Source organism: Lepidochelys olivacea (genome assembly GCF_965140295.1).
Source record: "Lepidochelys olivacea isolate rLepOli2 genome assembly, chromosome: 2".
NCBI classification, from domain to species: domain Eukaryota; kingdom Metazoa; phylum Chordata; order Testudines; family Cheloniidae; genus Lepidochelys; species Lepidochelys olivacea.
Window position 1 is genome coordinate 65,600,222 of NC_140412.1, and position 24,502 is coordinate 65,624,723.

At 41.5% G+C, this 24,502-nt stretch overlaps 1 protein-coding gene across 2 annotated transcripts in view; it reads right to left on the minus strand.

Moving 5' to 3' along the window:
• Positions 1-24,502, minus strand: part of CLVS1 (clavesin 1) — a 140,224-nt gene that overhangs the window by 85,072 nt on the left and 30,650 nt on the right. For both annotated transcript variants that reach the window (XM_084619358.1, XM_084619359.1), the window contains exon 3: positions 8,913-9,087. In XM_084619358.1, the coding sequence (XP_084475484.1) occupies positions 8,913-9,087 (175 nt within the window). The remainder of the gene's footprint in view (positions 1-8,912; positions 9,088-24,502) is intronic.

Below are 24,502 nucleotides of genomic sequence, written 5' to 3' on the forward strand. Positions count from 1 at the left end.
TGACCACACAAAACAAAATTTAAATGTTTCTATTTAATGAAAAGAGGCCCATGCAAAATATTGGGATATTTCTGAATAGAGATTTTTTTTTAATTTATTTTTCTGTGAAGAATTTCGCCTGGAGCTGGTGAAAGCTCAGAATTTCCAGAAATTCTGACTGTTTGAATTTTCTTTTCTTTTATACATAAATAAATAAATACAATCAAAATATAGGAAACAAATTCTTTATGAAATAAAAATTGAAATTCATTCTGGTAATATCAAAATGGAATAATCAAAACGCTTTGTTTCATTTTTTTTTCAAAATGAAGTTTTGTGGAGATCAGAAACAACGAAAAGTCTGGTGGCACCTTAAAGAGTAACAGATTTATTTGGGCATCTTTAAGGTCAGTCTTTAAGGTGCCACCGGACTCCTCATTGTTTTTGTGGATACAGACTAACACGGCTACCCCTCTGATACTTGTGGAGATCAGCACATTCCTGCAAAATATGTCAGTTTTGACAAAAAAGCATTTTCTGGCAGAAAAAAATGTTCCATCAGAAATATTTCAGCCAGCTCTAGTTTTGATATTTATACTCTTCATCCTATTTGGAACAAAACCAAATGCAGAAATATCAGAATTTCCCCTGGGACAGAAGTTCCATTTTTCAGTCAGCTCCACTCTCAAATCTGTACTTCTAGGGAATATTTTTAAATTAATTTTTTTGCACATTTTTATATCAAATTGTTTGCATGCGATCCTAAAGCATGATACAGGTACATCTGATTTTATACAAGAAATAAAATATGTCAGCATCAGGGACAAATTCTCCGCTAGCGTTAAGTCAGAGTCACACATTCTAAGGGACCATTATGATCGTCTAGTCTGATCTCCTGTATAGCACAGGCTAAAGAACTTCCCCTAAATAATTCCTAGAGCATATATTTTAGAAAAACATCCCAGTCTTGATTTAAAAATTGTCAGTCATAGAGACCCTACTATGAGCCTTGTTAAGTTGTTCCAATGGTTAATTACTATAACTGTTAAAAATTTACACCTTATTTCCAGTCTGAATTGTCTAGCTTCAACTTCCAGCCATTGGTTCATATTATACCTTTCTCTGCCTGCTCTGAAGAGCACTACTGTTAACTTGTTAACTTCAATTGAATTACACTAGCAGGGAAATAGCTCCCAAGTTTTTATAACTGTTTTACCAGCATATAGATAGAGTTGAGCAAAATCAATAATACAAGTTTCAACTTGGTGAATTTTGCCTGGTTTGGGGTTTCCTTCCAAACTAGGGCCAGGTCCAAAAACTTTCAAATAAACTTGTTAGCTTGAGCACATCTCCTGATATCAGCTGCTGCCCTATTTTGTGTAAATATGTCTGTACAACATTAGAGAAATTTATAATCAAAATCCTATTAGCATGTGGCTTTATTTATCCTTATTTTAAGAATTCCCTCAGAACAAATTCTGCCAATAAAATATATTGTGAACTTATTCTCTGACTAGAGCTCAAGGATATTTTTTTCAAGGATACTAGTGTCCTACTTCTCTGGATGATACACACCGGACAACTTCCCAAGGAAAGTTTCTGAGTCAGCCGTAACCTGCTAAAGGAAGTTGTTAGTAATAACTTCCTCCACATTCTTAGTGACACAAGCCTGGGCACAGATGCTCAGTTGTGGTGCGGCTGCTTTGCATTGCTCTGACAGTGAAATCTGGCTACTGAGCTGGGTTAATGGATACAGACCCTGAATTCTCCAGGGGCACAGAGTGAGCATAGAGCTTTTATGCTACCTGCTCCTCCTGCACCTAACCCTTGTTCCTGGCATGGCAGGGAAAAAAGAGACATGGTCAGGACACTTCCTGATTCTGTCTGTGGTTTTAGCCCCAGGGGACTTTTGGCACGGGTGGTGTAAATTAAAGCAGCCTGAGAGCAGACAAGCGTTATATATGGCAGCACCCAGTTCAATGGAGTGCCAAAATGATCTTTACGCCACCTTTGCATGCCCATCCCTCAACTGCTGACTTGTTCTGCATGCTGCTCGGTTGGACTTCCAGATCCTTTGATCTTCTGGATTTCTTTACTAAACTAATCAAATTGGGATCAGTTTTTGTGAGACACTTTTCCTGATTTTTCTCAAGTGATCTGTAGTGCTTCTGCGTGGTGTTAAAGAAGCTGTCACATGTCAACTCATAGGTGGCTGCTCTTCAGTGCTGGCTGAGTGATCTATCTTTGTGCATTCGTATGTGTGTATACACACACTAGAACAGAGCACCAATTGCTGGAGACATATTTGCGTAAGCAGGGTCTGAATGAGCTCTCCCCTTACATCTAGTGGTGAGCTGTGGAAAAAGACTTCAGAAGCTGATCTTGTTTGCTTGACACACCCACTCTGCCTAGGTGCTTGGCATGATGGGATTGCTTGCCCAAATGATCAGTTGTGGCTGGTGTTAGATTCCCAGTCCTCTTATTATTGGGGCAGGAATAATAAATGGTTGTTATCCTTGTTGTGTGAACCGAGGGCAGCAGAACTGTACTGGCATGCCCCAATAGAGGGACTCACCCTCAACTGAATGGCACTCGCTAGGGAGGGGACATGAGTTCCAAAGCCCAATGAGTTGAGAGAGGGTGGGGACAGGTACTTGTATGTGGTGCTGTAGGCCTTGTTTAATGGTCCTAGATACCATTTGACCCTTCCTCTCTCCGTAGTATAATAAAAGAGCTAATTTAGACTCAAGAGAGTCTTGTTACATGCTGTAGAGCTGAAATCACTGATACCGAGGTCTAAGTATTATACCTACTTTGGGACAGTGTCTCTATTGCAAGAGACTGCCCAGTGTGCACCAGCAGTGAGGCTCCCCCACTAACAGCTGAAATCACTGAGAGCTGTGTTAAGTATGTGTGTGTGGGGCTCCTGAAGACATCTTGGTGAGTGGCCAGCCGGGCAGCTGGTGGAGAGGCGTGGCAAGTGGCCAGCAGGGAGGCTGGTGGAGGGGTGTGGCCAGCAGAGAAGCTGGTGGAGAGGGTCAGAGCAGAGCCCCGCAGAGGCATGGCAATTGGCCGTTGGGGTGATGAAGGAGTGCCTGAAGAGTGCAGCATGTAAGGTGCCTCCTTACCACCCCCTGCCTTTCACACAGGATGGGAGGTGAACTCTGTGAATGGATCTCTGAACTCTGGGGGTGCACCAGCCAAGGACAGCAACTGTGAGTGGAATACAGAGAAGGGACAGGCACGTTAAGGGGACTTTTGGGTTGTAAGACCCTGAGGGGAAAAAGATGCTGCCCAACTTACTTGGGGGTGGGTATTTTGCTCATGGTGTGTTTATGAACCCTAGTTGCGGTGTTTTCCCAAATTAATGCTGAGTTAATTCCCTCCTTTTATTAAAAGTTTTTGCTACACTCAGACTCTGTACTTGTGAGAGGGGAAGTATTGCCTCTTAGAGGCACCCAGGGGTGGTGTGTAATTATCCCAGGTCACTGGGTGGGGACTCGAGCTGGTTTTGTGTTGTATTGTTGAAAAGGAACCCCTAGATACTGAACCCAGCCCTTGTTGCTGCTGGCTCCACCTGGCAGGAGGATTGTATTTGCATATGGCAGAAGAAAGCTCAGTGTCTCCAGGATGACGATACTCAGAGCCATCCCTTGGGTAAGGCGAATCAGGGCAACCACCTCGGGCCCCACACTTTTGGGACCCCTGCACTTCAATAAAATCAGTACTGTCCCAATATTTAGCCCTTTGTCCCGCATCCCAACTGATGTACAATCAGGATGCCATTTGTCCCGATATTCAGGTGAGGTGATGGGTGGGGAGATGGGTGAGTGGGGCTAGGAGGCAAATGGGGAGGCGAGCAGCAGGTGGGTGGGGGTGAGGAGGCAGGAGGGAAGGTGGAAAGCGAGGAGAAGAGCGGTGGGCGGGCAGACAGAGAGGCGGGGGTGCTGAATGGACAGTGAGGATACTAGTGGGGAGGCAAGCAGCGGGCAGGTGGGTAAGGAGGCAGGTGGGAAGGCAGGAGAAGGGTGAGGAAGCAGGCAGTTGGGCGGACGGCGAGGAGGAGAGTGGTGCAGGGGGCGTGCTGGACAGACTGCAAAGAGACTAGTGGGGAGGCAAGTGGCGGGCGGGTGGCGATGGGGTGAGGAGGTGAGCAGGGGCTGGGTGGACGGGCACGCCGGTTGGACAGTGAGGAGACTAGCGAGGAAGCTTATTTGTCCCGGGCCCCGCACCTATCTAGGAACAGCCCTGACCATATCACTGGCAACCCTTCATGCACCTTCAGAAAAAAAGTAGCCACAAAGACATATTTATTTTCGCATTTGCCTGTGCACAGGGAAGGGGCCATAGCCCCAGTCCATCCACCCATACCCCTTCTGGGATGGTCAATGTGCCTAGGAATGCTCTTTCCCCTTCAGAAAGCTCTGGCTGCAGCTTATGCAGAAATGCTGGGCAGGGAAAAGGAAATCTCTGTAGTTCTCCTTGCACCCAGTACAGCTTCACTGCAGCAGCTATACCTCTGCCCTAATTTTCTTAAGCATCCATAGTCTTTTCAGTGGAACACTCCAAAACGTGTCCCCCTACAAAAAGGATTGTGGTGACTATTTTCCACAGTTCACTATATTTCTTGGAATTGTTTTAGTTATCCATGAACATATTGTTTAAAGAAATGTTGTTATAGGTAAACCCTGATGAACTAATCTCCGATTAACTGAAACTACAGTCAATATTGCCCACAACCTTAGGGATAATTAATAGACCAACATCACAGACATAGGAATATGACTTCACAGCAGGACCAATCAGAAAGAGAAAGGCTGTGAAGGGGGAAAGCTGTTCACATAGAAATGCTAACAACAAATAGAAATCAAAATCCAGCAAGTTATTGGCATAGTAAATTGTTTTTGTATAAATATCATCTTTTCCCCCTTTGCCTCTGTATGACCATTTTTCTGTAAGATCTACCCTTCCCCCAGACATCAGTGAAAGAAACAGAAATAGAAAATAGAAAAACTCTAGAAAGAAATAGAGCATCTACTAAGACATACAGCAACTATTTCCTCACTATGAAAGAGTGGACTTCATTAATCAGAGCCTTGCTTAGAACACATTTGTCCTTGCACATTTGAGGTATAATTAAAAGAGCCACACTGTACACAGTCATTTAGCATTAGAACGACCCTTGTTTAACATGGTGATACTAGCACTATTTTAGGTAATTAAACAGGGTAATTGAGAAAGAGGAGAGCTGCCCTGTAGAGCTATAATGAACTCACCGGTGTGATCTTACATACAGAGAAATCCAATAAACAATGGGAAAATGAGCAAAATGTGATTTCAGGCCAACTTGAGTTTTAACTGGAATTTGTACATCTGCAAATCTTCATAAATAAGAAATCTGCATAACATCTATATATGAATAATTTCATTACTATCAAGCATATTAGGTATAACTAGAGGAGGTTCTACAGAATGGGATTAATTAACAAGTGCACTGAATAACATCCATTCTCATTACTTAGTGTTGTTGCATTGCAGGAGCAGATTGAGAAAAACTGAAAGGGCTGAGTTGCAAAGACAAGCAGCTGTCTTTCACCAGGATGGAGAACACGATGCATCTTAAAGGTGACAAGAAACATTATTACATAGATTAATATTATTCAATCAATTAAGGTTTATTTTTCAATAATCCTAGATTTCAGACAAAGATGGGCCCAAAGCTCTGAGTTTGTATCCAGATCAGTTTCCCTAAGACGAGAGAGAGAGGGTTCAGATTTGGAGTTTAGGTTCAGCCAATTAGGAAGAGAATCTGCAAAATTCATATCTGAAGCTCCGTAGAGATCAGGAGTTGGGTTCAACCCCATATGTAATAATAAAATAATGAACTGATTTCATCCCTGCTATAACTCCATCCACTTCACTGGCCTGATGCAGGGATAAGTTTGGTCCAATATTGTTCCTTAAAAAAGGGAATGGGTATATTCCATTAATTTGCCTGGTTGAATATCTGCATGTGGAAATTAGTGGCTGCAGATATTTACAAAGCACTAAAACCACTTAGATATTTTGTGGACATGATAAACCTTGAGACTAGAACCTCCTAAGTACTTCCATTCAGATTGGGAAAAAGGCATACATTTTTAAAGGTGAGAGTAATTAACAATTGGAACAATTTACCAAGGTTCATGGTGGATTCTTCATCACTAACAATTTTAAAATCAAGATTGGATGTTTTTCTAAAAGATCTGCTCTAGGAATTATTTTGGGGAAGTTCTATGGCCTGTATTATACAGGTCAGACTAGATGATCACAATGGCCCTTATGGCCTGGGAATCTATGAATCCAGGCACCCTCTGAAGTAGAAGCAACACACTCATACAGTGGTTCTCTCCCTTTCCCCCTCTAATATAGGTCTTGCTTATATTTAAAAAAACCATCTGAAGCAACTAAAACATTTATTAGGATAGTGACAGGTATGTTAAAATGAAAAAGTTACTGAAACTATTTAAACAGGGAAATCAGTCACTTGAAAAGTCTGTATTTTATATAAGAGCATTTGACTTACAATCTCCACAATGATTTTGCAATTCATATGTCTGAATGCTCTAAAGAAGTTCCTGATTCCTTTATTCTGATGTCAGATGAATGGCCCAGTACTGGTTGGTGTCAGATTGGTAGATTATGTTCAACAAAAAAGAGAACAATTTTCCTTTTTGGTTGCGTGAGATGAACAGAATGGTTGTTTGGAAGTCATGAGGTGCAGTAACCTTCAAGAAGCATCAAGGCATTGTTTTCCAGCATTTGCAATCCAAATTGCAGCGTTTACAATTACCATTGCAAATGGAATCCTCCAGTGGTCTGCACAGTCCATAACACATTCCCCTTGTTTTAATTTGTTCTAGAAACACAGTTATTTTTATTTCCACATATATTTATTGCAATCATCTGTGTGTTCTTTTTAAATAAAAAAATTAAGAAATCATCTGCCACTAAGACTGGCAGCCTGTAGATAAACAAATGAAATCCTTGCACATTACACAGGGATTTATCAGAAAATAATGCAGCCTCAGAACCTGTAATAAAAAGCTTTGGATTAAGGCACTAGACTAGGACTCAGGCAATCTGGGTTCAATCCTGTGTAATTTTGGGCAAATCACTTAATCTCTCTTTGCTTTAGTTTGCTATCTGTAAAATTGTGGATAATACTAATTCCCCATAGCACAGAAGGTATTGTGAGGATAGCTACATAAATACTTGGGAGGGAGATGATAAAGTGGGAGCCATGTAAGTACCTAAACTGTTCACACAAACATGTAATTTCTTGCTAATATTGTAAAATATTTGCAGAAATCTAATTTTAAATGCCTTTTCTGTGAACATTCTCACCAGAAACCTAATTCTGAGAGTTATGTTCATTCTTTACAGGAACAGAAACAAACAAGGTGACCTAGGGGTCTGTAATGGGGCATGCTGACCCTTTAAGACAGGGTCTGGATCCAGCACTGGCCTGTTCCTAGCTTCTACCCAGTACAAAGGCATTCAGGAGGGAAGAGAAGAGGTTGCAATTTCCAAGGCACATGAAAATTGTAGGCCTCTCAGAAAAGCATGCTGGGAAAGTGGACAAGGACAGCTCTTTTCTGAATTTAAGGGAGATTGGTGGAGAGTTAGACCTGTACTGGATCTCCATGATGAGGCAGGCTGGGAAAGAGTAGGGTGTGGCTCACTTTTTTTTGAGAGAGATTGGTAAAGTGGTTTGAACTTTGGGTCTCTCCAATCAAAGGTCCTGGGAGGGGCTTTAGGAAGAAGCCTGTGAAAGGTCCTGAGAGGATACCTAAGAGACTGGCATACTGAATGTAATATATCCCCAGTGGAGGGAGTTCATTTGGACTTTATTACAGAGCCATCAAGTAGACAGAACCCTGGAGTGGGAACAAAAGGATTCTTGAAGTATCCAAGTAAGGGTGTTAGGCCAATGAGCCAGAGAGAGGACTTCATGAAGTCATCAAGTCCAACACCTTGCACTGAGGCAGGACCTAGACCATCCCTGACAGATGTTTATCCAACCTCTTCTTAAAATCCTCCAATGGCAGGGATTCCACAATCTCCCTATTCCACAGCTGAACTACCATTACAGTTTAAAAAAAATCCTAATATTTAACCTTGCTGCAGATTGCTGATTACTTCTTGCCCTACCTTCAGTGAGCTTGGAGAACAGTTGATCACAATCTTCTTTATAACAGCTCTTTTAAAGAATGCTATGGCCCCATTGTATACAGATCTGGTTTTCATGTAGTTTTACCTTGTTCCTATTTGTTTACAGGTGTCAGATGCACGTACCTCCTCTGAACTGGACCGTAACATAATTTAATGCCTGGTGTATTATCATGCTTGGAGGGCTTCTGCGGGAAATTAGGGAAGTCTGAATGGCAGTACATTGATTCCCACAGGGGGGTCTTCCCTCCCTCTTCCCCATTACCCCCCAAACCCAAATATATTTGAGGGTATGATTTGACAGTATATTTCCATCTCCTGATAATAACAACTACTCCCCCTTTCTTTCCCTTCACTACCCTGCACATACATATGCACCCCGCACATGTATGGCATGCTTCATAAGGCAGAAGTTGTGGGATTTTAATCCCCAGGAACTCTTAAATGGATTAAATCTCAAATCTCTAAACATTATTCTAATTGCTACAGTAAGTAATACAGGCTTGAGGCAATGATGATTTAGTGTTTAAATGAAAGCAATAGATAATCAAAAATAAACATCTGAAACTTGGGCTAGGCTATAACTGGATGATACTCAAATGATTTTCAATTGAAATTTTGTATTGATTTTTCTCCCCTTTGCTTTCTGAGAAATATTATCCTGACTACAATGACAAAATCTAGTTAACTGAGTGCATGCTTGCATCCCACATTCAACATACCTGTAACCCTTCAATGGCCAGTTTGAGGATAGACGGTGTTAGCTTGGAGGCTTGCTTGAAGGAGAAATTGCTCCAGTCTACAATTAAAATGAAGCCGTTTATCTGAAGCTCTTGATCTTCAATGAGAACTTCCAAGGACAACAGAATAGCCCGTAGAATATCTGTGAAGGAGTTCCTAAGGCCAAAGCAGACGTAAAGGATTGTAATTATCTTCAGACCACAGGAAACGCAGATATGCCTGGGATTTTTCATGTACAAGGAATCAGATATTTATTTTGGTGAAGTTCTTTAGAGAAGACAGATATTTAAAAAGCATCACCAAGGTATTCCTTGATTTGATAACATCTGTTCACTGATGGATAAAATAGATCCTGAGTTAAATCTCTTGGCATTTTGTGGCATCCCTTATAATAGATTTTAGCTCAGCTACACTGGAAAAATATTTGTCTACAGTAAATGAAACAGCCTTAGGGTATCAGTTTAAAACACTCTGCATTAACTATGACAACTAGCAAGCCCACAGAACGAATGAGACAGACATGCATCAGCCAGATTTTCCTGTGTTTCACAAAATTCAAGTGTTCTCTTTCATTAATTTTTTGCTGTTCTGTTCCTTTTTTACAATAATGCATCTGGTAACAACTAGAAACTAAATGTGATTAAACTCACACTCACAGACCCTGATAAATCAAAGACCTATGGTCAGATCTTCACCTGATGCAAATCAGCATTCTTGCTGGAAGAAAATATTCTATGAGCTATAGTCGTTCTCTTCAGAAACAGAAACATAGCCTATAATGTAGGGAGTACCAGGTGTACACTAGCTGAGGATTTGGCCCCTAGTATATATCCTTTCCTAGCCAGCACTGCCTGGCCATATATTGGCATGCTCCAAGGTATAGAAACAGCACAGTAACTCAAAAGTACAGATATCAGTGCTAAGATCTTTGAGTAAGGAAAGCCCGTTAGAATTTGAACAACATTTCTGGAGTAAGAAGCAATAAACTCGTGTTAAACCACAGATGTTTTAAAAACCAACAACATATGATGAAGTGGGTTATAGCCCACAAAAGTTTATGCCCAATAAATTTGTTAGTCTCTAAGGTGCCATAAGGACTCCTCGTTGTTTTTGCTGATACAGACTAACACGGCTATCCCTGTGAAACCTGAAACCACAGATTATAATTATTTAAAAAAGAGCTAGAGAACCCTGTTATAAACCTGAGACAATAGGATTCAGGTGGGTGAAATAAGTAATGCATAGAACAAGGTTTAGCTTTATTAAGAAAATTTGTTTGCGCTAGCCCTCCTACTGAATTCCTGCACCTTGGATACATTCCACCAACAATTTGTTTACAATATAAGGAGGAAAACCAGAAACAGACAGGCAAGTCTGTACAAGACATGCATACATTACATAGCGATAAATAAGAGAGGCTATTTGAAAAGGAGGGAAGGGTTCATTTTTTGTATAATTAATTTTAGCCATTGCCCAGCTGTAGCCAGACAGCCCCCCCCCCCTCAGACCAGCATTGCTGGAAACACAGGAGGAAGCAGGAACAGGGCACTTAACATATATTCCAGCACAGCCTTTGAAGCTGTGAAAGCACAGGTGTGCTGCTACAATGTGCCTCTGGGAACAGATACGACGATTAAGCTCACAGCAGGCAGAGGCCCTGTGACAGACATGGCTCTTAGCCCCTACTAAATATCGTGATGCACACACACCAACATCCTAGGTGGGAAAATATTTACCCTGATAAAAGAAATGTCCAGTAGTCGAAACTTATTGTTTCTCTCCTTTGCAAGTGTAAACTACTCTTGTGAAAGCTGGCGTCGCCCAGACAGACCAGCCTCAATTTGGCATAAGAAAGGAGAAAGAGAATAAAGGAGTACAGAGGTATAAGTAGGGGACCTACAGCACCATGATTTTTGAGTGCTTTTCACTATCTATCTGCTGGTCAGATAAGTGACAGCCTCCCAAGGCTTCTGCAGCTAAGAGGGTCCCTACGCCTTGTCCCTTATTCGTCTTTCCGCGGAATTGAGTGACCGATCCTGGCTTGGCACCGCTGGAATCGAGAGATGCAAGGAGGGTAAGAAGCACCCACACCTGATCTCCTATCTTTAGTGTACACATATTTTGAAATAGAGCTCTATACTTTGTTTTCTTTCTTTGGGATTGTGGCTTCAGTTTTGTAACTTGTTTGTGTGTGTAACATCTCTACATTTAAATAAGTAGGCACTAGCAATTTTGTAACCACATGATTAGAATCTAGCTTAATAAATTTTGGTAACCATTTATGCATAAGCCTGACTTGTTTCTCTGGTTTACTGTAAAGCAGCCAACACAATTAAAGAACCTCAGCCGTTTTGGCTCTAAAGCCTGGCCATTAGGTGAGAGTACTAAGAGCCTAGCGTTGAGTTGTGCCGCCTCCACGGGGCAAACTCTTGGGGCACCTGTCAGTCAATCCTGGCTGCCCGCTGCGAAGGAGCTCTGAGCTCTAGCAGTTAAAGTCACGGGTGTGGAGAGGCTCTTAGTGCTGCCATTGGGGCACCTGTCAGTCAGTATTGACTGCCCGCTGCGAAGGAGCTCTGAGCTCTAGCAGTTAAAGTCACGGGTGGTTAGGACCTTGGGGCATCCGTCAGCCTAGCCCGGGCTGCCCGCCGCGAAGGGACAGTGCGTCCTAGCGGTTAAAGTCACGGATGGTATAAACGGGCATAGCTGGCACCTCACCAAACATCCTTGGCCGTCGGCTAACACCAGCTTATATGGTTCAAGCATAAAATGGAAAATAACGACAACAGATCAAAATAGGAACTTTGTATTAATTAGCACTAGGCTGACTGCAGGGGCTCTGTCAGCTCAGAGAGAATAATTACTAACATACTAACATCTGTAGTTATGAAGAAGGGAGAGATAAACAAAGACAGAGAAGGAAACACGGTACATTTTTCTTAACATGTAATTCTGGACTGGGAAAGTTTCTTTGGTAAACAATGAGCATGAGTCTCTCCAAAAAAATTATAGCTTAGTCCTTATGGAAATGATTATGTAATGCATAGGCACTGGCTTCCTCCAGGCCCGGGGGGTGCTCAACGCCCCCCCACCCCGTTCCACCCCAGACCCCATCCCATCCTTTCTCCCAAGTCCCCACCTCTTCCTGCCCCACCTCTTCCCACCCAATTCCACCCCCTCTCCTGAGTGTGACCCAGCCCCGCTCCTCCGCCTTCCTTCCAGGGCCTCCTACATGCCGTGAAACAGCTGACTGGGAGGGAGGGGCAGTAGTTGATCGGCCGGGCTGCTAGGGGCGGAATGCACTGGGAGGGATGTGGGGGAGCTGGCTGCTAGAGGGTGCTAAGCACCTGCTAATTTTTTTCCGTGGGTGCTCCAGCTCTGGAGCACCCACAGAGTTGGCTCCTGTGATGTAATGTACTGGTACAGTAGCCTTTGTTATCTTTGCACTGTCTTTTTTAATTTCTAAGAGCTCTGACCATGTGGAAAGATGGCTGCCATTTTGTTTTCAAAGTTAATATTGCCTGTGACAGGGGAGGGACACATTGTGCTCTCTCATGGAAAATCTAGTTCTGTTTTATTTTGCTGTTTTTTTTAATCTTTAATGAGTCATTTTATATTGAAGGTATATTGTTTCTATTTGTATTAAACAAAAAGAAAACTGGAAAGCATAGTTTTAAAGCAGGTTTTGCCTTTACTACATAAAACCAAGGGCAACTCCACTGATCTGTCAGGACTGAATCCAACCCTTAGTTTTGCTCGCCCCTTTTGGCAAATTTTGACCTAAGAGTTTATAATTTCTGCTTTGAAGAAACTGTATCCTGAAGATTGTTGTGTTGTGTGTTGTTGTAGCCCTGACCTGAAGAAGAGTTCTGTGTAAGGTTGTTTTTCTCACCAACAGAATTTGGTAAATAAATATATTACCTCACCCACCTTGTCTCTCTAATATCCTGAAGAATCAGTTTATTTTCTGTGCTTCTTTGTTCCCACTTCATAACATAGTAAAAATACCCTTCAAAGTATAATCACCAGGGCAAAATATGATAATCTCAGAAGTCTGCAGATGTTTGGGATGAAAGTGTGTTTAGCTTTCTTGGCATTGGGCATTATCAGCACCCTAGCAACAACAAGGGGGCTATTGGGAACCTAACCAAATAGTACCCCAAAAATCTGAGTTGGGAAGTCAAACTAAAGACAGTGCTTTCCTCAGTAGTGGAAGGCTGCAGCACAACAGTAAATTAATCTGTGTCTCATCTGAATATTTATTCTATTAATTTTAAGGATCCTATTGTCCAAAGAAGTGCCAAATGTACATATAGCATTTCCTCTCTTACCATTCTTTGGAACCACATCCAAAATAGGCGGCCAGGTCCACTCGTCAGCCTCTGTTGTGATCATTCAGATTTACCCTAATTGTGAGCTCAACTGTAAAAAGTGAGTGACAGTTTATAAAAGGTGTCCATAACCTATAATAACAAATGTTGATGGGAAAAGATATTGGAGGGAAACAGACTGAATTAGTCCAAATAAAAAAAGTCTATTGATATAACTCAAGGACTGTGTTAAGATCATGCTGGTAATCAAGAAAAGTGTGGAACCAGAAATTAGTAAACAAAAATTGGAGTGTCGGCAACTAGGCCTAATTGGTGCACAAAATAATGAGAGGACAAGCTATTCCATTCATCACTCCCTTTGGAGGTCCTTAAAGAAAGAGATTTTGGAAACAAACCTGACTACTGGAGTGAGCTTCATCATCATGGCTGTCACCATCACTTCCTCATCCTAATCCTGAAAAATGTCCTGACCAGATTGGGCCTGATGATGCCACCATCTCTATTGGCATTGGCTGAATCCCGAACACCACATAGAATGTGGGACTCCATTTCCTCCCCTGCTGCCCATGTATCCTTTTCCTTCCTTGCCTCATTTATCCTCTATCCTAGTCCTCTCCTTTTTCCTTCTGTCTGATAAGAGTCTGGCCTAGTTGGCCAAGACTGCATATTTTGCAACACTACTGCAGGCTTGTGACCAAAAAGAGGCAGCTAAAACCAATGCCCTAAATAGCCCAGTGCTAGTACAAGTTTGCCAGATCGAGTGGCTGATAAGACCACCGCTGTGCCTGTGTTTTTCCAGCAGCGAGATTCCCAGTGAGAGTCAGCACCAGACATAGAAGCTGCATTTTTTGTCTTTGATGTTATTTTCTCTCCCCTTTGTGAGTGTGTTTGCCTTATTTTGTCTTCTTGGGAATGGGATTGGACTTTAACAACAACAGCAACAATGAGAGCTCCAGCCCATCTCAGCTAATTTCTTCTCTTTTCCCCAAAAAGGACAGTTATTACCATCTTTAATACCATCTAAGAGACTGTCAAACAAGAAGGTTTTTCCTTCTAAAAACTCTCTCCAGCTAAAGAGAAAGGAAACATTAAAATGAAAGCCATACTTAATACGTTACATTTCAAATGAACCTCATTTGAAACTGTTTAATGGTCAGACCAATGACTCAGTTATGTGAATACCATTGGCCCATATATTCCGTCTAAATTAATACAACACCTCTTAACAGGATTTAACCAATAAACACTTCGGACAAACATAAACTTCCAATAAAGGAAAAGTACTTTCTCCTTCAGACTCTGTGCCCTCAATTCACACCCCACTGGCATTCTTGTCACATCATGGGAGGGTTGCTTTAGCTTGTGGTCAGACCTCCATGAATACCAGTAGCAACTTTCTAGTAGGGGGCACTGAATTGGAAAATGTGATCATGATATACTGGCCATGCCTCCTCACACTGTGCTCTCTCTTTTTGGGGCTGTCCTGGATTGCTGTAGTTATCAAAACAGAAAGGGGATTGCAGGCACCTTGCACAATTATGCCAGGTGGATTCTCTGCCAATGGCAGCTCTGTACCCTGGATTATGTTGTGGGGGGGAGAGAATGGAATAATCCAAGTCTGAATTTAATCCCACATATGCCTTTTTAAAAACAGATTTAATGTTCATCACTGTAGGAAGCAACAAATGGGACTACACAGGGTGCAGAAATGGATTGGTCTCCTAGTTCTGGCCAGGAAAGCTTCCTTTACAGAACATTCACGGTGACATTCCTTGTGCTGCCACCTTTGACACCTTAAAAGGAGACGGGGTGGAGTAATTTTAGGGATGGATGAGAACTGCTTGCACAAAGCATAAATATGTTTTATTTAAATTCTAAATCATACTGAAATGTTTGTTATGATTGGGCCCAAATCTTCTTCATGAATGCCTACACTTAGGTACCGAAATCTGTATTTAGGCACCTAACTAAATGACCAGATTAACAGAGCTACTGATCACCTGCATTTCCCATTGACTTTAATAAAGGTTACTTGTAGGAGAGTTGGACACCTGATTTTGTGAGTGTGGGAGGATTAACTAATCTAGCATTTTCCTGCATACTGTCACACCCTGTCTACAAATTTGCATATTCTAAGACATGGCACATATAAAACTGAATGCTAATGCTGTTTCTTTTATTGGGTGAGGTACAACTAGGCATGAAGGCAGCACACTGATCCTCCAGGTGGATTCTTTGCAAGCATGCCAGTCAATGTTTGCAGAATCTCTATGGAAATCATGCTGACTGCCATCTGATGTTGAAGCCCTTAGCTTCCTAATCTTGTGGCTTTCATATGACGCACTCAGCAGTTTCACTGATTTGCATCCAAATCATTTTCCATACATTAACTCATAATAATTTTCTGGGATTCAACTACTTTTGTTACTTGGTTCAATTTTCCATTTCCCGCCCCAGCTTGACACACTTACAAAAAAGTGATATAAATTGCTGTTTCAAGAAAGGGAACTACAATACTGCTGTGTGGCCTCAGCATGGAGCCTACTTCAGCCTGTCATTAATGAATTACCAAAGATAATGCACATGCCACTCAATAACAAAAGCCAGGAAGGAAGGAAACAAGCAAACAGTTTGATTGAATAGAAAGGGACCATAAAAGAAGTCCTCAAGCCAAACAAGTATCCCTAAGAAAATGGGGAGTTAGTCAAATGGAAGATAGTAGTAAGGAACCAATAGCATGATAGAAAAATGAGAAGGGTTTAGCTAAGGGATTTTGAAGGCAGATTAGTCAAACTTAGTCAAATTTATAAAAAGTAATTAAGAAATTACTTAATTATAGCAGGAGTAAGCCACCTGTGAGAGAATTAATTGACTGAGTGGAGTATTGGGTACAAAGGGATCAATTAAAAGGGATAAAGATGTCGCAGAGAAGCTAAATGATTTATCTGCTTCAGTCATCACCACCACGGATGTTGAGGAGATACCTACAATTTTCAACTGATAAAGATGAGGTGCTGTTGAAGATTAAGGTGCTGAAAGAAACATATATTTCTGAGAAATGGTATCACCCAGGCGTTTTGAGATCACTGGACTCAATCTTCAAAGTACTTAAGCATACTTAGATTTAACCATGTGAATACTCCTGGTGACTTCAATGGGACATAACCTGATTTCAGTGGGACTACTCACATGTGTAAAGTTGAGCATGTGCTTAAGTGTTTTGCTGCATCACTGCCATTAAGGATGAAGTGATACAACTACTAACAGAAATATGCAAATTCTCATTCAGATCTGCTGCTGTACCACAGGGGGAGGGATAGCTCAGTGGTTTGAGCATTGGCCTGTTAAACTCAGGGTTGTGAGTTCAATCCTTGAGGGGGCCATTTGAGGGGTCTGGGGGAAAAATTGGGGATTGGTCCTGCTTTGAGCAGGGAGTTGGACTAGATGACCTCCTGCGGTCCCTTCCAACCCTGATATTCTATGATTCTATGACTGAAGGACAGCAAATGCTGTATCTATCATAGATCACTGAGCTTTAGTTTAGCACCATATAGACTTATTTAAACGATAATTAGAGCGTTATAAAACTGCTAGGTAAACATGATATAATGGGGACAACAGCTTCTGTAAAGGAAAAGTTTATTTCCCCAAGGTACTAGAATACGTAACCCATCTCAACAAAATAGTGGTTAAACTAGAATCAGATTAAATGTATTTGACCTTCTGATAAAGTTTTTACAGAGTTTCTCACAATAAGTTATTAAAGAGTCGAAGTATCATGGAATAAGAAATAAAGTTTTGTCATGGATTAGAAACTAGCTAAAAGACAAAACAACAACTAAAACCCCACCAACAATGAGTATAAATAGTTAATTTTCAGTCTGGGAAAGGTTGACAGTACAATACCAAAAGGATTCCTACTAGGACTGTGGATATGTAATATATTTTCTTTAAAAAGTGAAAAAGGAGGTGAAGAGCAATGTGGCAAATTTTGCCAATTCCCCAAAATGATTTAGGTTAATCAAATCTAAAGAAACTATGAAGAGAACTCCAGAGGGACCCAAGAAAGTGATGTGTATGAGCCACACAATGGGAGGTGAAACTTAACACTGATTCATGCAAGCTAATGCAGGCAGCACTATTTTGATCAACTCAGCCACAGGAAAGAGTCTTAGTGATCATTGTGCACCTCGTTTATAAAGCTCTTGTGATCAACTGATGAAAAGTGCAGTATAAGAGCCAGGCATTATTCTTTATTATTGTTTTATTATGTAGTTCCCTTTGCTCTTCATGGAGTATCAATGAGAGGGGCCCAATTTCCTTGAATTTATTTATTATTAGAAAGGGCTTGGTCATTTGTGCAAATTGTTTAACTTCATGTGACTTTATCAGTGATCTCTGCTGAACAGGTGACTAGCAGGGATTACTATTCTCATCACTATATTGTTTGTTCAGATCTTTGACTCAAAACCTGCAAATTGTGGACTGACACACTCATGCAATGCCTCCTTGACATAAATTGAACTCTGCATGGGCACAGCAGTCAGTTCACACATTGTAACCGCAGGATCACAGCCTTAAAATTTAAGTTCTTTGGGGCAGAGACCGTCTGTTCCTATGTCGGTTCTGTCTGTTCCTACCACACTCAGCCCAAACTGATTGGAGCCACTGGGAACTATGGAAATATAAATAATAATTAATGATAATGATTGTGAACAGGTCTATAGAAATATGTTTCAGTATTTGATCTTCAAAATGTGATGGTTTGATCTTCAAAATGTGATTCACTAACAGAGAAAAAGGGATAAATTCACAACTAAGATTATTCACATCAAATATATTAACCAGCCCTAGTTATTTTCTTCATGGAATCCAACAAGTTAAGTTAGTCATTTTCTCTTATCGCCCGAAAAATATGAGCAATTTAGTAGCACACTCAAAACAGAGAATTATCTTACTGCAATACAAGATTTTGATGAGGCTCAGACTCATTTTGCTTATCACAGTAAATCAGAATTTGCTCATATCTCTACAGAACCAGAACCAGCATTAAATTAGTTGGTGTTAACTCCAATTTACTCTTCTCTAACATCAATTTAGTTAAGACCATTATTGTACGTCATTTCCAGGCAGGCATCTCTAACTGTTTTGTTACTGGAACTCATTTAATTTTTCTGTACAGCATTGTTACCTATCAGCTCTGTGTTCTTGGGGAACCAGGGCGCAGTACCCAGCCTGTCTGACTCACGAAAGACCACTCCCCCTCCGCCTCTGCTTGAACCAAAACCGATCAGAAGAAAGACTTACAAAAAGCAATGAAAAGGCAGTGGGAGACACAGCTAAACCCATGGGACCAGGGTGACAGGATTAAGGAAACTCCCCTAGCCTCATTTGCATCGAAGATGGGACGGGGGCATCTCCATTAGCATACAGAATGGAGAACAGAGATTCCAAGGCAAGAACCGCATGGAACGCTGGGACCATAAAAGCAGGGAAGCACTGCATCATGGGGGTCTCTGCTCCTGATGTTAATGAACCCATGCTGCACACACCCAGCTCAGTAGTTATCAGACCAATTCTAGTAATAAATCCTTTATCGGTATCCAACATAGTGATGCTCCCTAATTGCATTGTGAGCTCCTTCCAAGGAACACCACCCATAGCCAGAAATGATCAGTTCCTATTGTCTAGCCTGAACAAAACAACTTTGGTATATTCCCTTGAGCAATCAGTTTACCCATAAACAAATCTAGTGCTCTCCCTTGAACCACTATTCTTTCCCTACAAAAACTCCTGTCCATGCTCAAGTAAGTGTTCTGATGCCTGGATTCAAAATCTTGTATCATTTCCACTGGGATTTCATCTTCTCCTGACTGATTGTGCTGGGGACTCTGCCTGCCTCCAGCACTCAGGACCCTCAGCTACCACCACCACCTGGGACCCCCGATCGATTCAAGCTTCACGGAGTGATGAGAACCCAGCTCTCTCTCTCTCGGTATAGCCTTCTGACCCTGACTTGTGTGATCAGGTATAGTTTTCTAAACCTGACTTTTATAATCAAATTTAGGTTAGATTTAATATAATAACTGTTTTGTTTGTTTGGCTCCCCTATGGTTATTACCTGGTAATAAACAACTGTCATGGTTAAGCTGGTTGCTTCTCTCTCTCTCTCTCTCTCCCGCACTCCCCGTCCCCCCTCGGCATTCACTCTGCAGCAACACTCCTTATACCTAAGCTAAAGATCCCCGCAGCACCAAAAAATCCTGTGGGGATTGCTCATCAAGTGGGTTATTACCAGAACAACTGTAATGTGAAAGTGGGGATAGGGACGTGCTGAAGCTGGGACACGAAGGTGGCAGCTTGGAAGTTCTGCTTGACCCAATGGGCTGGCATATAAGGGTGGCATATAAGGGTGGTAGATTGAAAGTGTTACTCGACCCAGCCTGCTCAGGTGTATGCTATTCCGGTGCGGTGCCCAGGGCATATGAGGGTGACAGCTCGGAGGTGCTGCTCGAGCCAGCCTGCTGAGTCCAGGGACATATAAGGGGTCAATTTGGGAATGTGGATTAACCTGGTCTTCTTAGACTCTGTGTGTGTGTGTGTGTTTGTCTGATTCTGGGGCTGGAAGAACCCAGGCCTGGGGAACCTAGGTCTTGCAGGAGAGCTCCATTGGGAGGGAACTTGCAGCAGGGAGAAGTAGAGCTCCACATGAAAACACAAGTGACAGAAGCAATACATTGATAGAATTGCAGAACTCCCCACCCCGGCCCCGAAGAGTAACCCTAATAAATGAGCGTACCCCAAAGTAACAGGCAAATCAGGTAACAGCATGTGTGTGGGAATATAAATATTGTTTCCAGGTAACCATAGATCCAGGATAAAGGGATGACATAGGTCAGCGCAGTAGCTTTGTGGAATCCTTGGTTCAAATCTGTATGGGGTAACAGTAAGAAGAGTCCGGTGGGCTAAGGTTAGGCTCTAAAAGCTATTTGTCCATGTCAAAAAAATACCATGTAGTTTAACATGATTAAAAGGGGGACAGATTCCCCCCACATTTCCTGACTGGCTTTGAATTCCTCTGGATATATTTCTTTCCTCAAAGCAAGTGGGAATCTTTGAGGTTTCCCACTAGAGTGAAAATATTCCAACTCCCAGAAGAATTGCATAGCCATTTTTTCATATCTTTTCTCAGAATTTGCATCTGTCAGCGAGTGCTTCTTAGATGTACAAAAATATTCGCCATATTAGGTTTCTATTTGAAGTCCTTTTATATACCTGTATTATCCCTTTATGAGGCTTTTTGATACCACTTACTGCTTCAATAGGGCTCTATAGCAACCAGTAAAAAGCAAAGGGGGAAAAAAGCATCACACGATCTACGTTCAACCCTATGTTACAAATCTCTTCCTACATATGCTCATTCATATGTGGACACACATATCAAATGACCGGTTATTCCTTGATCATAGCATGAGTATGCAAGGGGCGGGGGAGGGGGGAACTCCTGATGCACAAGGGCCAAAGACGTTTACAGTCCATGCACTTGAGGGGTGGGGGAAGCATAGGAACTGTGCCTGCAGTGAAACTCTGGAAGTGGGAATTGCCTCAAAAGAATATGGGGAGGGACAGGCAGTAGGTGGGGAGATGGTAAAGCGGTTTCCCTCTGCACCAGTCCATGGAGAGAAGAATGAGCTGTTCCATCCCATGGTGCTTCGTTTCAAGGCACAGTGAAAAGTGGGTACTCCCCCAATGCTCTCTTGAGCTCCAAAAATCCTTCCCTGAGCTCTCCTGGGGCTTGATCTGAAAAGGTGCTGAGCATTCTGTCTCGATCCAGCAAAGCACCAAAGCACATGCTTAACTTTAAGTATATGAGCAATCCCCTTGATTTCAACAGGACAACTCAAATGCTTAAAAGTTGTGTGTGTTTAAGTGCTTTGCTGGAGAGGTAGGGAGGTGGGGGCAGTGTCCTCAGCACCTTGCAAAATCAAGACCCTGGCAGATGTCAAAGAGGTACGTGGCTGTACACTGCTCATTACTGCTCAGGGAAAATGCTACAATCTAGCTCCAATATGTAATATGTGCTCTGATTTCTTTCGTTTGTTTGTTAAACAGGAAAATGCCTCTAAAATATTCTCTGGCTATTTTCTTGGCTATGTAGTTTCCAAACCTACGCTGGATATACACACAATTCTTACATTCAAAAGGAGTGGGGAACAGGATGTCTGTCTTTCACTGTGGCTGCCAGTCCTGGGCAGTATGTTGTTTTTACTTATGTAAATGCACCCTGAGGCTGTGGCAGTCCTTACAAATTCTACAGTAACAGCCACAAATACAACAGAGCTACTGCAGTGTTCCAATTGATTACTATAGACTCCCATAGCTTTTTTGCACAAGGGACTGGACAAAGAATACCTGTCTATACAAAAACAAAAAAGATGACATAAATATCATGTATGGTTATTTTGGAAAGGTATTTATGATTTATTTAACTTCTTCTTTAGGAATCTAGGAAATGATGTGCTGAAACAGACAAATGGTCCGTTCAATCCTATATTCTTTCTCCATCAGTGGTCAGTGTTGGGTACTTCGATAGGAAGGCTTAAATCTCCCATCGCCCACCTTGCAATGTTGTAAGTACACCATAGCCGCTGGGCACTATCGTACTACTATTACTACTAATGATAATAAGGACATTTTCTCTAATGCCACTTGGTGAACAGTTTATGCTTGGAAGCATGAGAATTGATGGCTTTTGTAGTTTTTTCCTAGCCTGTGTAATTGCATAGTCTTTTCTTATTCAAACACTGTGTGTTATAATCTGTTCTTGCATCATATTAAGCTATTTGCTTCAATTTCTTGCATCAGTGAGTTCCACAAGTTAATTTTTTCATTACAGAAAAAAACAATTTCCTTCTGTACATTTTAAATTTAGTGTCTAATTACAACATGGTTCAGCCTTTGTTCTATTATTATGGAAAGGCATAAGCAGGAGCAATCAGCCTTCTCTGTACCATACATTGGTCTAGATTACCTCTTTTAAATCTCCTGTCTTTTTCCATTCCAATTTACATAGTTCTGGGCTTTTTAATCTCTTCGGATGTGGACAGCTCCTTCACTTCTACCTTCCACAAATTATATCCGTTGCCCTTCTTTGAACATTTATATTTATGCTATGCCCATGTTTTTTCGATGACATGATGAAAACTGAATTCAGTATTCAAGGTGAGGATAGAATGTCAACATACATAATGGCATTTTCCATTTATTCTCTAGTTAATATAACTTAACCTTATATTTTCTGACCACCACTGTGTTTTGAGAATGCTTTTTAATTGTCCTCTCAAGAATGACTAGATGTTTTCCAGAGAGGGTAAAAGTAATTCCGAATCCAACAGTGTGTACAAATATAAAGGACAAAGGACCTGAGTACCAGATATGTCCATATGATAAAACTTGGCATTTACTTACAATGAACATCATCTACTAGCTCATTGTATGATTAGCTAAATCTAGAATTCTTTTCACTCCTTCCTAATCTTCACTAACCCACAACATTTTGTTAAGTGCCCATTTTGCCATTTCACTGTTCACCTCACCTTCGTGAACAACAAAGATCTTACTACTGGGGCAGTTTACCATTAACCTTTGCTGATAATTGGCCATTTTTGACTCCCACTCTTTGCCTCAAGTCTTTTAAGGAGTTTTAAAGCTTTTAGTTCTCACCATATCATTGCAAAGGGCTTGTCTACACCGGCACTTTACAGAGCTGCAACTTTCTCGCTCAGGGGTGTGAAAAAACACCCCCCGAGCGCAGCAAGTTTCAGCACTGTAAAGTGCCGGTGTAGACAGTGCACTAATGCTGGGAGCCGTGCTCCCAATGCTGGGAGCTACGCCCCTCGTGGAGGTGGATTTTTCAGAGTACAGGGAGAGCTCTCTCCCAGCGCTGCGCCGCGACCAAACAAGCCACGTTAAATGATGCCCTCTGGTTGACTTGTACCCATCGCTTTGTTAATACTGACAAAGACCTCTAACAACTGCCTAATAAACCTATTTGTGCACAAATTGATTATTCTTACAGTAGATATATACCTAGTGGTAGAATTGGTCAAGTAGTAAAACTAAGCAAGCAAACAAACCAAAACCCCTTTACATTCACAAATATTCACAAATAAGTGCTGACTTCAGTTCACTGTGGTTCTTCCTCACCTGCTGCCACTACAGTGGCTCTGGCAGCTCCCAGACATTGCCAGTACAAATATGCTAGCGCTGCAGATGCTGTGGTGGTGGTGTGGGCCTACCCTTAGAATGTTAATATGTTCAGTTATTATTCTGACAGACCTCCAAAAGTTTCCTGAGGATTGCAAAAGAGAGAAGGGAAATAATGTTTTTTAACAGTTTATAACTCAGCTCAACTGGAATGATATTTCTTGGGAAATGCACTTCAAGGACATTCCCTCTGCTGAATTTCAAAGGCCTGCAGCAAGCAATGCAGCTGTTTGAATATCTCAAATAATACTAATTACAAAAGTATTAGACAACCTAAAATGTAAGGCAGCCTAAATATAGGGGTCACTACCAATTCCCTTATAATATAGTGCTCTCAGATTTACAGATGTTTGATCCCAGTCATAGGCCAGGCGCTTGTGTTATGTTATATATACTTTTATCTCATCTAAGAAACTTCCTGTTGAGGATTTGGGGTGGTTTATGAACTTTTATTTGTGGCTGTATTGTTTGTTTTCGTGAAACCAATGTAAAGAACACTAAATGATTTTTTTCACAGTAGCAATAAGACACTCCCACATAGTGCATTTACAGAGAAATATTAGAGAGGTTAGGTAACTGAAGTCATCGTTGTGCCCACTTGTTTAATTATAAATAGCTTCTTATGTGCTAATGCATATAGCAAATAGATGTGATAAAGAGCTCATACCAAAAGCTTTAATGGTAAAAAAAGTCAGAATTTAGTCCTGCTTTTGATCTGACAGGTTTGATGCCAGTAAATGACTGTCTTTATCTTGGACTTGATGTCACCATGTTCATACCTTGATTTATTGAGGCTGTTGTTTTGTAAAAGTACCTGTGGGGAAAGACGCGGATGTACAGGACATGGAAGAAGAAACCTGAATTATAAAAAGTGGAGTCAACCCTTTGGAAGATTTAATTTATGAAGACTGTAATTTGATAGGATGGGAGTTCTTGATGAAATTGCAGGGTTTGGTAATATCAGTTGGCTGGCCCGT